At 42.1% G+C, this 15,340-nt stretch overlaps 1 protein-coding gene across 4 annotated transcripts in view; it reads left to right on the top strand.

Annotated features, from left to right (window-relative positions):
- The window catches only part of Nell1 (neural EGFL like 1), a 916,515-nt gene that overhangs the window by 897,165 nt on the left and 4,010 nt on the right, over nt 1–15,340 (top strand). For all 4 annotated transcript variants that reach the window (XM_045145536.1, XM_045145534.1, XM_045145535.1 and 1 more), the window contains 2 exons: nt 6,038–6,231; nt 14,123–14,299. In XM_045145536.1, the coding sequence (XP_045001471.1) occupies nt 6,038–6,231; nt 14,123–14,299 (371 nt within the window). The remainder of the gene's footprint in view (nt 1–6,037; nt 6,232–14,122; nt 14,300–15,340) is intronic.

Below are 15,340 nucleotides of genomic sequence, written 5' to 3'. Positions count from 1 at the left end.
GATTTTAAACAGATTTAATCAGTAGGTACAGAAGTGTGACTCATTCACAGCAGAGAGTAAAACAACTTGGTTAATTTACAATGCTTCTCTGCCCTCAGTCCAATCTCATTTCTTACCTGAATGGAATCTTTCTCTCCATCTGCAGTAAAACACCAAAGTGTGTTCATTCTATCAATAAAACATAGCCAGTGACCAAAGCAAGTTCATGGGCTGTTAAAACAGTATGTTCTCTCAACATTATTCATTTAACCCTAACATCAGTTGTACAGATTCAATGCAGAAAGAATGTGGTATGTTAGCATTTCTGGATTTCACTGGTGATCAAAGCCAGAGAGTTTATGTGGGAAGTCAGCATTCAAGTAGAAGTGCTTGACAAGGAGAGGAAGGGGTGTGCTGGCTGGGGGGTAGAGCTCAGGACTAGGTGCAGAAGGACAGAGCCTCAAGCGGCAGGCACGTGCATTGTAGTTTCATCTGACTGGGATGAAACGCCTGACCCACGCAGCTTATGAGAGAAGAGGCTTGATCTTAGCTTACAGTCTTGAGGGGAAGGTACATGATGGCGAGGAAAGCATGGAAGAGTGGGCGACTGAGTGTCATATCTTATCACAGCAGCAGGATAAGGAAGTAGCCAGTGAGCTAGCCCTGAACACTTAGTGATCTGAACTAATAAGCCTTGAGGTCTGCCTCAGTGACACTCCGCCTACAGCAAGGCTCTATTCCCAAGGGCTCCACAGTCTTCCCAGATTGCCACTATCTGAGAAGCAAGTATTCAAAACACAAAAGCCTATGGATGGACATTTAAAACCACCACATAATGTGGTTCAAGGGAAGAGAGTAACTGTAACAAATTCCAGAAGCAGCAGGATCAGAATCTGTAATAGCTGCCAGGAAATCCTAAGAAATCATCACATGATGTCATGTTGTTATGCGTTCATCCAACTTACAAAATCACCCCATGCCATATATTTGTCTTTGTATTTTGGAAATGATGAGACCACCGTCCATAAATATAAATTTGCCAGGGTCATACAAGTAATTTCAGAGATGTTCCCGGAGCATTCTGAATTGGAGTAATCAGCCACCTGCCTCAGAATCTCCTCAGAGCCAGACAAGGCAGAACAACAGCCAGGTACAGTGTCTCACAGTCGCTGGATCCCAGAGCCTGAGCCTGTTACTGCTTTCTGTCTGCTCTTACTGCAGAGGAAGAGGAGCAAAAACCAGAGATGGAGCAATAGAAAATGTGAATGTTTTAACAACGGCAATATAGTGGCCATGCCTGAAAGAACATGTGAGGCTTCTTTTCATCCAGCTTTCATATAAGTATGTGATGTGTTTTGACCAGAATCTCCTCCTACTCTTTTCTTTATTACCTCCCCCACACCTCTTGGCATAGTCTCTTCTTCTTTTCCCACTAGCTCTACTTCTCGGTTTATGACTGTTTTCTCTCATTAAATTCTCTTTTGCCTTCTTCCATCATCCATGAGCTCATCTTGGTGGACCCAGTATTAGGCAGGTAACAACAGCCATTATGACATCATGCATACAAAGGACACTCTGTGTGCAGAAGACAGCATCCAAAGAACTCCTGCACATCCTTTGTCTTGTGCATTCTTTGTGTGCACTCTGTGTGCAGAAGACAGCGTCCAAAGAACTCCTGCACATCCTTTGTCTTGTGCATTCATTCTGTCTGAGCCTTGGTTGGTGTGATAAACATGTCTTATTTGTCATTGAACACTTAACAGTCATTTCTTCTTATCACTTCAGTGAGTCTCCATTCTCCCTGGTAATTGCTCTTATGAACAAAAATAAGATTCCCTGATGCAAAGTAATAGTGGCACTAATCTACGAACACAAACACAATTAGAAGTCAATTTGATGAGCACCACATATCCAAATAGCTAAACAGCAGTAAAAGCTTCCCTTTTAGGGCCTGTGACCTGCCCAGCCAATGACTGTGACTAGATACTCAGTACAGGGCATGGAGGCATGAGTTCCTTCCTGTGGGGCATCTTTATTTTTTTTAATTTTTATTAACATTTTCCATGATTATAAAATATATCCCATGGTAATTCCCTCCCTCCGCACCCCCACACTTTCCCATTTGAAATTACATTCTCCATCATATTACCTCCCCATTACAATCATTGTAATTACATATATACAATATCAACCTATTAAGTATCCCCTGGGGGGCATCTTTAAATATAACCAGAGAGCAGCTGGTCTCACACAGACATATGGCTTCTTTGTCCACAATGTCTTCGTCCCTAAGCAGGGTCTGGCACAGAGTAGGTGTTTGATAAATATGATGAATTCATTGTTATCGCTTAGCAGCTGGAGGAGTGACTAGGTGAGAAGACTAGTAAGCAAGTGTTGTATCTCAGATGCTTTGAAAATGGGCTCTCTGATTGAATTCCTATTGCAATATGTTTTAGTGTGTGTTAAGCCAAGGTAACAATTTTGTATACAAGCTGTCTTGAGAAACTTCAGGACCTAAGCTGTGAAGACAGGACTACAGGAAGCTTTCCTGTTCAAGGGATACTGTTACGAATAATTAGGGGCTGCTTCTAATTGTTGCCATCAGGAAACAAGGTTGAGACTTCAGGGTTAGATGAAGAAGCAGTGAGTGCTCACAGCGCTGGCTCTCCCTTCACACAGTCTGCTCAGCGAAGAGGGGAGGCGACTCCTGTGAGAGCACTAACTCTTCTCATGGGACAATAAGAGGAGTAGATAGGAAAGGGGTTCATTGTGACTAAAAATGAGGTTGTTACAGAACAAAGACTAAATACTTGATCTTGAAGGGACATTGCAAATTCTCCCTCTGGGATGTAGCACACTTCATGCAGAGGAAGTGATGGCCCCTCTTCTCCTCTCTCATTCTTTGACTGTTTAAGAAAACACTTTAAAAATTTCTGTGATAGAGATAATCTGAGTCCCTCACTGTGCAGTCAGGTCTTTTCTGAGGTGTCTCTGCATGTGTCATTGTGCTTTAAAGAGGACTGCCTGAATGTGGAATGACTAACACAGGGCAGCATGGCCACCACCCTTATAGTCCTGAAGCTCACTTGCAGCGCAATAGTTCATTAGACTCCTACCTTGCAGATTTCAGCTTTCTCTCATGGTCTTGCAGTTGTGTTGTTGATGTGCCATGCGTACATCTTTTCCGAAAGTTTCTTTCTTTTCCTGTCAACGAAGCTGTGTTAACTTTAGCTATGAGAGAGGCACGTGGCCCCTTTACCTGTCACTGATAACCCCTCGATCTCTCTTCTCCTTCCTGAGGTACTCAGGTCTTGTTACGATTTCTGTGTCAGAGTACGCACAGCGGGGTATCCAAAGCCCTGATTAAATTTTCTTTTCTGACTCATCACCTGTTTTAAACACAAAGTAAAACTGGATATGTAGCAAAAGCTATTCACGAATGAGGAATATGGGAAGGGGATGAAAAAGTTCATCTTATTGACTGAAATGATACCAAACACTCACTTCAGAAAAATGTTTGCCTTCATTTCCAAAACCAACCTGTAGATAGTTCCCCTCCTGAGGCAAGTACCATTAGAGTTTTTATGCTATTAAATTCCTATAGAGCCATTTTTCTCTTGAAGATTATAAAAATTGTTTGGGGCTACATTGGGAATGGTTTGATTGCCTCCAATGTAAACATTTATGTATTATATTTTCTTATATGCACAAGTAATCTAAGACCCCCAAATCAAAGAAGAAATTAAGTTGACTCCACATAATGAGAAATATAAGCAAACTTGAGTACAATATTCACAGCTTTCAATAATTGTGAAAGTAGAAATGGAAGGATCTTACTGAATAAAGAGTTTCATTCAAGCACAGGACATTTAAAGAATAAATTTCTAATGAGAAACACAAGGAAATCACAGCAAAACATTATTTACAATAAGCAAAAAGCAGCCATGCTGCAGTGGTTATGGATGTGAGCATAGAAGGCTTGTTTCATTGCCTCTCTGTCATTGGGAGGCTGTCTGATGAGGTGGGCACGTCTCCTGGCAAATATCTTTGTGTTTGCTCGGCAGAGAACAACAGTTTCCATGTGTAAATAGGGTGCCTCTCCCTCAGATGCCTTGGGATATGTATAATAGATCAAGTTGGCTTTGTGCAGAGCAAACAGGTCTATATTACCAAGAATATGAATAATGCTGGCTTGCATAATTGCTAACATCTGGCTTTCCATAAATCTGTTAAATTGCACGGAAGTAGAATTAGATTTCTGTACCCTAAGTAAGGCAATTTCATGGAACTCTCTAGTCCACATGCCCCGTGCTTGGCTGTGAAGCCCTTGTGCTTCTGCTCTGCACCTTGTTTTGGCTGTGGACACTCAGTGTATATGCTGCGATGCTCAGAGTTTTTCACTTCTGAAAGAAAAGCACTGCCAACATGTTTGCAGCTTTGTAAAACGCATTGTACATCTGACTTTTATGTAGGCACAAGGGAATCAAACCAGGAATGATGGAATTTGTAAGCAAGTACCTTTAACTACTAAATCACTTCCTCAATCTATAGAACCCCTTATTTTTCCCTATTAATTTACCTTCTATTTTGATATCACTTTATTTCTCCTCTATTCCTCATGATGATATGTTGATGGACCCAATATTGTTCAGGTAATGATGGGCATTATGTGGTCATTCATCAACATCCACTTCATGTCCAGGAAATGTGGTTCCAAAGCACCCAGTCCCATCCTCTACCTCTTACAATCTTTCTGCCACTTCTTTCCTGAGCCTTGGAGTGCGTGACAGTGTTGTCTCATTTAGCATTGAATAGTCAACTGTAGCTTTTTCTCAGCACTTTGACAAATTTTGAGTCTCCCAGTAGTCATTTGATTGTATTTCCACCAATGAAATAGTTTCATGTGCACAATGTAAAAGAGGATATTTTAAAATGTGTGCACTATGGATTGTTTAAAATAGAGTTAATCAACATGAACATTCCCCACATGTTTTGCTTTGATGGGGACACTAAATATACTCTCAGCAATGTTCAAGGATGCAAACAGCAGTCACTATAATCACCTTGCTGCCCAGCAGATCACTCCTGCTTACTCTTGGCTAGCTGACAGCCTACATTTATGAATCCTACTTTAGACCAGTTAAGCCAGTACCCAGTGTCAGACAGCAAGCCTTAGGAGAGCTCCCTGCCTCCTCCTCACCAACACTGGGGTTACAGGCACATAAAACCATGTTACATGGGTACTGGGAAATAATCTCAGGCCTCATGCTTGTGAGGTACTTTCCCAACTGAGTGTCCTCACTAACCCAGCATCAAACAGGACTGAGCAGATGTGTGTTTGAGATACCAAGGCCATTCAACTGTTAACTTTCTTGATGAACTGACAAGATTTGTGTTTTCATAAATATCAAATCCAGCATCAAATGCATATGACTTTTCATGAACATCTGTCCCATACCATTCTATAAATGGGACTATTTTGGGGGGTAGACATTCTGCTGGCCAATGGGGTATTAAGTATGCTATTAAGGTAAGGCACTAACCAAGAACTATCCCCACTGTTTCAAAGCCTCAGTTTTAGGACCTGAGGAAGTCTCACTGAGCCCGACTTGCCATAATTGTCCTTTCTTCTCAGTGGCTTATCTATACTCGCATATTCTAGAATACCTAGGTTTCAGAAAGGTGCATTCACAGTGGATGAATTAGTAGGTTATGTCCACTATTCCCGAGACTGTCCTAAAGGCAGCCCAGAACTGCTTCTGGATAGTCTCACAATTGCATTTCGGCTGCTGAGGTTTGATTCCAGAGCAGCCTGCCACTGGTGGGAAAGGGCCTGTTATCCATCTTGGTGAGCCCTGCCTCTGTTATTTGTAAAATAGGGCAAAACATTTTCCCACCCAGAGTTACCTTGCAGAGTAAATGGGGTAATACCTGTGAACAGCTTCCTGGTGCCAAGTTACAGATGCCGTAATGTGAGTGCATATTACTGTAAGTTATTGTTATTTTCTGTGCACCCTGGATGCACTGTGAAGCCTGTGTTATGTTTTCCTTACTATAGACATCGATGAGTGTGCCTTAAGGACTCATACCTGTTGGGATGATTCTGCCTGCGTCAACTTGCCAGGGGGTTTTGACTGTCTCTGCCCTTCCGGGCCCTCCTGCTCAGGTGACTGCCCCCACGAAGGAGGACTGAAGCGCAACGGGCAGGTGTGGATCCTGAAAGAAGACAGGTGCTCTGTCTGTTCCTGCAAGGTGAGCTGCCTGTAGCTGCAGAGGTTGCGGCATCGCTTGCCTGCGCCTTGCCTCTAATTCTTCCCGTCTGGCTATTCACGGGTCTCCCGGAGTTCTGGCAAAGGCCTCTTCTGTTCTAATTCACGGTGTTGCCAGAGACGACGAGGGGTGGCTGACTAAACTGCCTGTGGGTTGACTGTGCTCTGAGTGAGGAGACAGGCCTGTGGTCAGGAGGACAGCCTGCAGGTAGCAGAAAAGGTGGAGAAGTCAGGGATACTCCTTGCATTAACAGCCTGCAGAGCCATGAGGGTTGAGAGCTTTCATGAGCCCAAACGCTATCCTCTTGCAAGTCTGCTGATTGAAACATACCTGACTGAAATGGTTGCCTAATGAACTCCATCATTGTGTCTGGTGACTTCATCCAGAACACCAAGCCTCTGGGCCTCACTCTCAGAAGGTAGAGGTGGGTAGACTTCTATTCTGAATGTATGGTGAGGGTAGTATGTGGCCTCATTGTAACTAATGTCTTTTTCATCATTGCCAGTGCTGGGATATACCTTACATTGTCATGGGAATATAAGTTTAATACTTAGGAAAATTAAATTCTGTCACTGTTTAGTTTTTGTATGTGTGCATTGCAAAATGGGCTCATTAAAGGGTTTGATTCCCTTGCACACTTTGCGAATCTTGCCTATGTATTTTCCCGGGTTATTACCTTACTGTAGCTCTTGGCTGATATACTAGGATGAGACTAGGTAGTCCTGGGCTTGACGGGCATGGAAACTCAGAAACATCACTTGCTTAGGGTCCTCTTAGAAATCCAGGTCTCCTAGTATGTTCTGTGTTCTTCAGAACCAAGCGGGAAGCAACTGGAGGAAATCACATGCCATCTGTCTGGGCTCACTCTGCCACACACCATCAAACCCAGGGACCCTTTACTGGAATGCCACACTGCCATGACCTCAACCCTACCCCTGTTTGTCCATTGTACATGTAAACCTAGTCCCACACCAAGGAGTTAGACTGTTTCTCCTGTTTACTTAGAACCTTGTTTGGGGGCATTTTTCAAGTCCTACGTTCATTCTTACAGTACACCTAAAATATAAAGACAGGTTGCTGATAAGTCAAGTAACTTGTCCCAAATTTAAAGATATCAATGTCTAATGTGGGAATAGCACATCTGTACCTGATCTAGGGTTTTGGGCTCCAGTTTCTCCAATATACAGAGTGTCCCCGAATTCCCAGCTGTCCTCAGACACCCTGGACAATGTATCGTGATATTCAGCACCAAGGAGAAAGCTGTCATCATGCACTGAGGAGCTCACGTTCTCAGCTCAGGGCCTTGTTTTCCCACAAACAGTCCCTTGGGATTTTAAGCTATTAAGTTGAATAATTAACTAGATTTGTGACTGAAGCAGAAACATTTTCAAGGACAACAAAAGATCATTAAGATCTACAATAATGGAGGAGGTAACTAGATTTCTTGCTACGATAGCAAAATGGATATGAGTTCTTTGCCCGTTCTGAGTAAAGTGTTGATGTGTCAAAGGTCAAGGGTAATTTGAACCTAATTCCAGATCCCTTACAGGATTCTTAGATCACTATCTTTTCAAAAGTCCAGGAACTTTAGGTTCAACTATGAAGCCAAGTATTTTGTAAAGATTTTTGTTTGTTTCTTTACCAATGATAGAACAAGAAACTCCACAATCATTATCTTCCCAGGGCTTCATTAATCATCTGGGCTAATAATCCTGGAAGCCTTGTGTTTTGTTTATTTTTTTCTGTTCTGACTTTTAAAGAACCTATAGGATCTTATGAGGAATTAGGCTCAGAATGACACCGCAGTTTGGCAAGTCTCGTTATCTTCTCTTGCTTGTGAACTGTGCCACCCCCCACCATCACCCTTTCATATTCTGAAGGAACTGTGGGACACCTTTCTTGATAGGAATCTTTTTGTTGTTGTTGCCTGTATGAGCATGTATAAGGGGCTATTTTCTGGAGCATGGGAGACTTACCAGTGGCTGCCCCTCTTAAGAAAAGCTTTTCCCCTACCCCAGCAACCAGTAACTGCCAGTAGGTCCTCAGAGAGAGGTGAAGCCTCAGGATTTCTTCCCCTGTGGACAATGGAATGTCACTGAGCCCTGTCTTGTGCAGGTCTGATGCAGGTAATCTCCATTATTGTGGGTTTATAAATGCAATTTTGTGCTTTTGTACAGTTGAAAAATACCAACAATTCATTCTGAAACTAAATACTGGGGAGAATAACAAATCTTGGTGACTAGAAAGGGATGACATATCTCATCACTGGCTGTGTTATAAAGAAGCTGCAGACAAGTGACCGAGGTAATACAGAGGGGCAGGTACGCGGAGAAGAGCTCTGTCATGTGGCTGTCCAGAATGATAGCCATATCTTCATGTGACACCGTGAATTAGCTAGAAACAAGATGACTATCCTGGGGACACCTGCAGGACTCATGAATCTCTTTCTGATAAGGAGGCATGGCCCTGGTATACAAGGAGCTTTGGTGACATGGTCCCGCTACCCTAAGCATGCCACTCATTCATGGGATGAGCACCAGAGATGGGTCATTCTGTGTCTGGGGTCAGGTTAGAGAAATTCATACTCTTGTTTCCTGAAATTAATTCAGAAATACGCTTTCCTTTACTCCCTGTACCCAACCAGCAGTATTAGCATGCTATTCCAACTTACACAAGTTGGCTGTGCATGTCCTAAAATTGTAATTCTTCCTCTCTGCAAGTTGAACATAATGGCATGTCCAGTCAGAGCAAACAAGCTCTGTTTATATACCCCTGGCCTTCTAGTGTGATATGCTAAAGCCTGTATTCCTTTTTAAAATATTTTATTTATAAGCACAGAGAGACAGATATGTGTGCATGCACATGCATGCACACACACACACACACACATCCAGAGAGAGAGAGAGAGAGAGAGAGAGAGAGAGAGAGAGAGAGAGAGAGAAGAGAGAGACACAGAGAATAAGAATTTCAAAGGAGAAAGTGGGGAGGGAGGGAGGGTATTACCATGGGATTATTTTATAATCATGGAAAATGTTAATAAAAACTAAGAAAAAAAGAATGGGTGGCATACCTGGGCCTACAGCCATTGCAAATGTAACTCCAGATGCATGTGCTGCTTTGTACATCTGGCTTAGTGTGGGTCCTGGGTCATTAGACTTTGCAGGCACGTGCCTTACTGCTGATCAATCTCTCCAGTCCTGAACCCTATATGTCTATTTCAAGACATAGTCAGTTATTATAACATACTAGCTCCCCACTTGGACAATATATACTGTTTCTCTATCAGAGGATCTGAGACTTTCTCTTGTTCCAGAACCACTAGGAGGGCTCATTGGCCCTGATTGTGTGTGTGTATTATGCACAATGTGTCCAGTGTGTGCATGTAGTGTATGCACATGTGTGTACAGATGTGCAGGGGTTCCCATGTGCATGCAGACCAAAGGAGAATACAGTGTGACTTCCTCTATTGCTCTTCCTGAATATTCCCTTGAGATAGAGTTATTTACAGCTGAGGTGCTGCTTTGGATGAGCCGTAGCAATTCTCCAGTCCTGGCCCCAATAGGCTGGGTGACAGGTGTGAGTGGGCACAGCTGACTTTTTGTATGTGTGCTGGGGATGGAACCTGGGTCCTCTCAGGCTTTCATGCTTGCCTGGCACTCTTACCACTGGGCCATTTTCCTGCCCCTTGCTGGAACACTGATCTCTGATTTCATGGACACTGAGTGAGGAACATGGATTTGCTTTTACAAATTGCTAGAGACGTTAGTGAAAGAACTAGAGATGGAGGGACTATTCCAAGGACCCTTCTCATCAATTTTTAGTTAAGATAATATTTTCCTAGCCTTTAGATTCCCGATGATACAAAATTGCATCACAGTGAAAAATTGCTGTTATGAATTTAGATTGAAGTCTAATTTTTGTTTTGTTATTCATTTTCTATATTGTTAAAGTCACTTCTCTTCTCTGGCCTTCTGGTTTGCTCTGCGTTCAAATGACTCTGAAAGTGTTTGTAACCCTCATACAGGACTAAGTTTGGGACTATGCTGTGCCCTGGTGGAAAAACATAAATTTATGTGAAAGATTATCACAGATCTATAAGTTTGTGTGTGGAAATTATAGTAGGTGGGCCTAGAGTAGTACCCTAACTTTATAGTTTACTAAAGTGTTTGCCAAACTTTTCCGTGAAGAATATTATAGTGTTTTAGGTTTCCCACACCATGAAGCCTATGTCCCAAATATTAAATTCCACCATGGTCTATGAAAGCAGCCAAAGAAAAGATGGTAGTGAATGAGGACCTTATGTTCCAGGAAGACTTTACATACAGAACAGGCAGCCAACCAACTTTGGACTTGGGCCTCAGTTTGCCAACCTCCAGTTTATACATTTTTTCAACTTACTTAAATAATATTTATATAATCCTACCTTTTCAATTTAAAAGTTTCAAAGTCAATAGCACAATTGTGATATTATTTGGAGTAGATGTATCAATGTGTTAATGATTTGGTAATAAAATATATCATTTAAAATAGTAGATCTAGAATTTTCTGTTTTATTGAAATTCACATTAAGAATAAACTCATTTTAATTTTCTAGCAAAATGCAGGTATCTGATTTTAAAAGTTCAAAAACAGTTACATATTATAATATCATTGTTTACTATTGAATTTTCATTATTTATAAAGCTGCATGGAAATGTGAACTTCCAAGCAGAAGGGTGGGAACCAATGTTCAGCACCTCCATGAAGACTGCTCTGTCAGAGTGGAGATAAACCACCCCTTGCCCTTCAGCCCAGCCACAACTAAAACCACCAAGGAATTGGGGAGATGAGCAAGAGTGCTGCGTCCATGCTTAAACTGACAATGGGCACCATGGTGAAGGAAACAGACCCTGAGGATACACAACACCTACCAAAGCAGAGATCCAGGGGCTCCTAAGAGCTCATCACTGAAGTAGACTTAAAACTCACCCACCACAGCTCAGGGAACTTTGTGGAAGAGGGGGCAAGATTGTAGGAGTCATACGTTGAGACATCATGCCCAGAGGCATTCCCTCTCCCTAAAAATAACTGAACACTGCTCCTACAATGTGTAAACCACAACCCCATGGGGAATACCTACAACCCTACTGAGGAAGGAACCCAATGGAATGGGGGCAGGGAGGAGGGAAAAGAGGCACCAAGACATGATGCATCCATATGAAATATGTTGTAAATAGTAAGAAGAAGAAGAAGGTGGTTTTAGGTGAGGGTGGGGCTCAGGTTCTTTCTGGCTCTCAGACATCCATAACAATGTTCACACTCAGATACCTGCTCTCAGACATCTGTAACAAGGTTCACACTCAGATACCCACTCTCAGACGTCTATAACAAGGTTCACGCTCAGATACCCACTTTCAGACGTCTATAACAAGGTTCACACTCAGATACCCACTCTCAGACGTCTATAACAAGGTTCACACTCAGATACCCACTCTCAGACGTCTATAACAAGGTTCACACTCAGATACCCACTCTCAGACGTCTATAACAAGGTTCACACTCAGATACCCGCTCTGTTCATTTCCCAAATTAGGTTCCAGTACAATTGTGGCAAGGAGGAGCTAGTATAACACTCCTAAGCCCACTCCCCAAAACACACCTCTTCTAGGAAGGCTCCCACCTCCCAGATTACCACTAGCTGAGGACCAAGCATTCAGATCACATGAGGTTGTGGGGGTCATCTGAGTCAAACCACCACACATGCACACATGAATATAGGTGTATCTTCCTTGTCTCAATGGAACCCTATGATTTTTATCATAATTTATAATAAGGCCAACACATACATATAATTGGAGGGAAGGCATCTTGTCCCTTTAATTGGTTCATACATAGGTGGCCAGTATCTTCACAAAGTTGATGTCGTTCTTAAAGCTTTCCTCCTCGGCTGTCAGTGAAGTGGTGCTTGACTCAGCCTTGTCAGGAAGGAAGTAGATGAACCAGGGCAGCAAATGTCAGTAAACTGGGCAGGGGTGTGATCTGTGTTGGATGACAGATCCAACACTGGAAAACACTGACAGGCAGGAGAGATGAAATGCATCTCACAGGGTAAAATGTAGCCAAGATAAACATCAGGAAGTGCTTGCTGGCCACTCAACCTGCTGAAGGAGAAGGAGCAGTGAATAATGAGGCATTAGTCCTCATTAAGCCCAATGTAAGTCAACATGATGACATAACCAAACTAAAAAGTAGATATTGAAAAGAAACTGCACTGTAGAACTCATGGCACTTAAAACAAGGTGGTGAACCCCAAGTTGCTCCTTGTATGTGAGCACTTGTATTTAATTTTCTCTTCACTTCCTCCCTTCAGAAAGACACATGAACATTTCTGTAAGACAGATTTAAAGGAAGATGAAAGCAGGCAGCAACCAAAATATGGAGAAGACAGCTAATTACAAAAATGTTAATTTAGAAACAGTGACGGCAGGCAGAGATCAGAAATGCTTTTTGCCCAAAGTGAGACACCTTCATGGCTTCTAAGAACTAAAAACTGAAATGCTAGAGGAGGTTCTGTAATCCCATGATCAAAGAGTCCGTACCATAATCAATGGAGAAAGCCAACAAGAAGTCCATTGCTTAACAGTAAGAAGTACAAAGTGGCAACTCCTGAGCCTTCCCCAGGGGTGGATTTTCCCAGGTGGAGAGCGTCCACCACAGTCCTGAAGACTCAGATTCACAAATTACAGAGAAGTGGTTATTTTTCTCCTTTAAAGTTATCTTCCAGCCTGAGCTTCCTCAGCTGATGCACAGCAACATACTTGGAACCACACACGGTAGCTCCAGGTGCCACCGCACATAGCCTTACCCTCACGGAGTGGGGTATGCAGTGATCATGGCAGGAACGTCACCAAGACAGCGTGCACAACGCGTAGTCCTCGGTGTGCGTGCTCTCGGCCACCTGTGCTGTGTTACTGCGAGCCCCCAGGACCAGAGCTCCAGAAACTGTTTTGTGCCTATAATTCGGTGAAATGCTTCAATGAGGAAGGTGAAAACACACAGTAAACTCTTCTAATAAACAATATAGAGACTTCCATGTGGAAGAAAATCATTTATACATTTTTGGACCTGATGATGGTATTTAGAGTTCATGCTGACGATATGACCTTTACAAGGCAGTTAACCTCTCTGGGCCTCAGTTAATTATTCTGTAACAAAGGCTTCCTTTAGGAGTTGGGAGAGGGATAAAGTTAGTTGAGTGCCTTAATGTGTTTAGTGATACTACTATATATTAGTAAAATGCAGTTGTGTTATTTTCCATTAAAATGAATTATTTTTAAGTTCTATTTACATTTATATGATCATTTTCATTATTTAAGGTATCATACAAATTATGTTTTCTTCATAACACTTTATACATGTATATCATTGTATTTTTCTTATGTTTCCTCCCCTACCCCATTACCCTCTTGTGTTCCACTTACTCCCTTTTGTTAGTTCCTTTTCTTCCCCAAATAATCCTCATTCTGCCTTAAATAAGTTATTGGCCATGTAATCATTATTACCTGCTTATGTTAGCTTTAATTTTTATTCCTAAACATGATTTTTATAGAAATAGTAAGAAAAATTTTCCAAAGAGCATATTGACTTTTTCCTGGTTAAACTTAGAAATGTCTCCATTCTGACGTGGATGGCTCTATAGGCATGTGCAAGAAAGAAAGACCTTGTACCCAAACATGAGTCTTCTTGGAGCAGGATGAGAGGCCACCTGGGTAGGGAGGACTCTAGGGCATCTTTCCTGTGCACGGGGTGAAGTATCCACAAGGGTTAGTTGTCACAGAGCGTCTGCTGATGTGTCCCCACAGTCACAAACCTTCTTGACCTCCCTTTTCAACAGGATGGGAAGATTTTCTGCCGACGGACAGCTTGCGATTGCCAGAATCCAAATGTTGACCTTTTCTGCTGCCCAGAGTGTGACACCAGGGTCACAAGCCAGTGCTCAGATCAAAGTGGACACAAGCTGTATCGAAGTGGAGACAACTGGATCCATTCCTGCCAGCAGTGCAGGTGCCTGGTATGTCAGTGTCCTGGAGGACATTCTGCCATCTCCTGCAGAAGGGGCTGCACATTCATTTACTTGCAGGCTTTAATTCAAGCTGCTTTTGATATTACATGGAGATCTCTGGGGCTGTTGCTAACTACAGGGCACGTGCTATGCCTAAGGCATTCAGATTGCATGTAAAACACATTGCCAAGACTGACAGAACAGATTTATGGGGCAGATTTGGTCCAAGCAAGGTTTGCGTATACCTGTTACATTTTAGCAAGTCTAGAGTAAGAAAAATCCTTGCAGAAATTTCTTCAAAGCCTTGATGCACATGGTTAGCCCTGATAGAACCAAGTCTTTTCTTTCTTGTAGCATAACCTTTAAAGGTGCCAATATGAGAGATATAGTAAAACCACTAGAGATTAAGTGACCCAATCCTTGTTCTCCCATGTCCCTCCTCAGTGTGATTACTATGGCAAGGTCACAGTAGTTCACTATTGTCCATACATGCCAACAGGTGTACATGTACCTCTTTCAGACAATGTGGAGAGATTAGACAATGACTGTCAAGGACAGACAGTATTGACACAAAGGAGGTACGTGGCTTAATGGCACAGAAGGAGCTGATCACAGTTGATGCTATTGTTAGTAATTTCGGCTAGAAAAATCTTCTTGAAATGCCAACTGTTCTTATCGAAAATGGAGATAATTTTATATATTAATGTATAGGATTTAGTAGTATTTTCACATTTGAGAAAGTCTAAAGAAAAGGCTTAATTTCTCAAACTGGTTGAGTTTTTGAAGTCTAAGGATGGGAGATGGGAGTAGTTTCAGAAACAGTAGCATTATGGATGTGTTGTTCCCTTTCTGAGATAGAGCAAAGAGTCAGTTTGTAAGAGGAACTCTTAGCTTGATGGTTAACATTTGTTAAAAGAAATTTTCAATTTGTGGTTTTCTATGAAAATTATCATTCATAGAAATTTGTATATAAGTTCCTATCTAATTTTCAAAAATCTCCAGATAAATGTGAAGATAGTCTTACTGACATGTATCCTTTAAAAATTATCC

This window comes from Jaculus jaculus, chromosome 3 (assembly GCF_020740685.1).
Source record: "Jaculus jaculus isolate mJacJac1 chromosome 3, mJacJac1.mat.Y.cur, whole genome shotgun sequence".
Taxonomy (NCBI): Eukaryota; Metazoa; Chordata; class Mammalia; order Rodentia; family Dipodidae; genus Jaculus; species Jaculus jaculus.
Note: the sequence above shows the minus strand (reverse complement) of the source record. Positions and strands in the feature narration are given on the sequence as shown.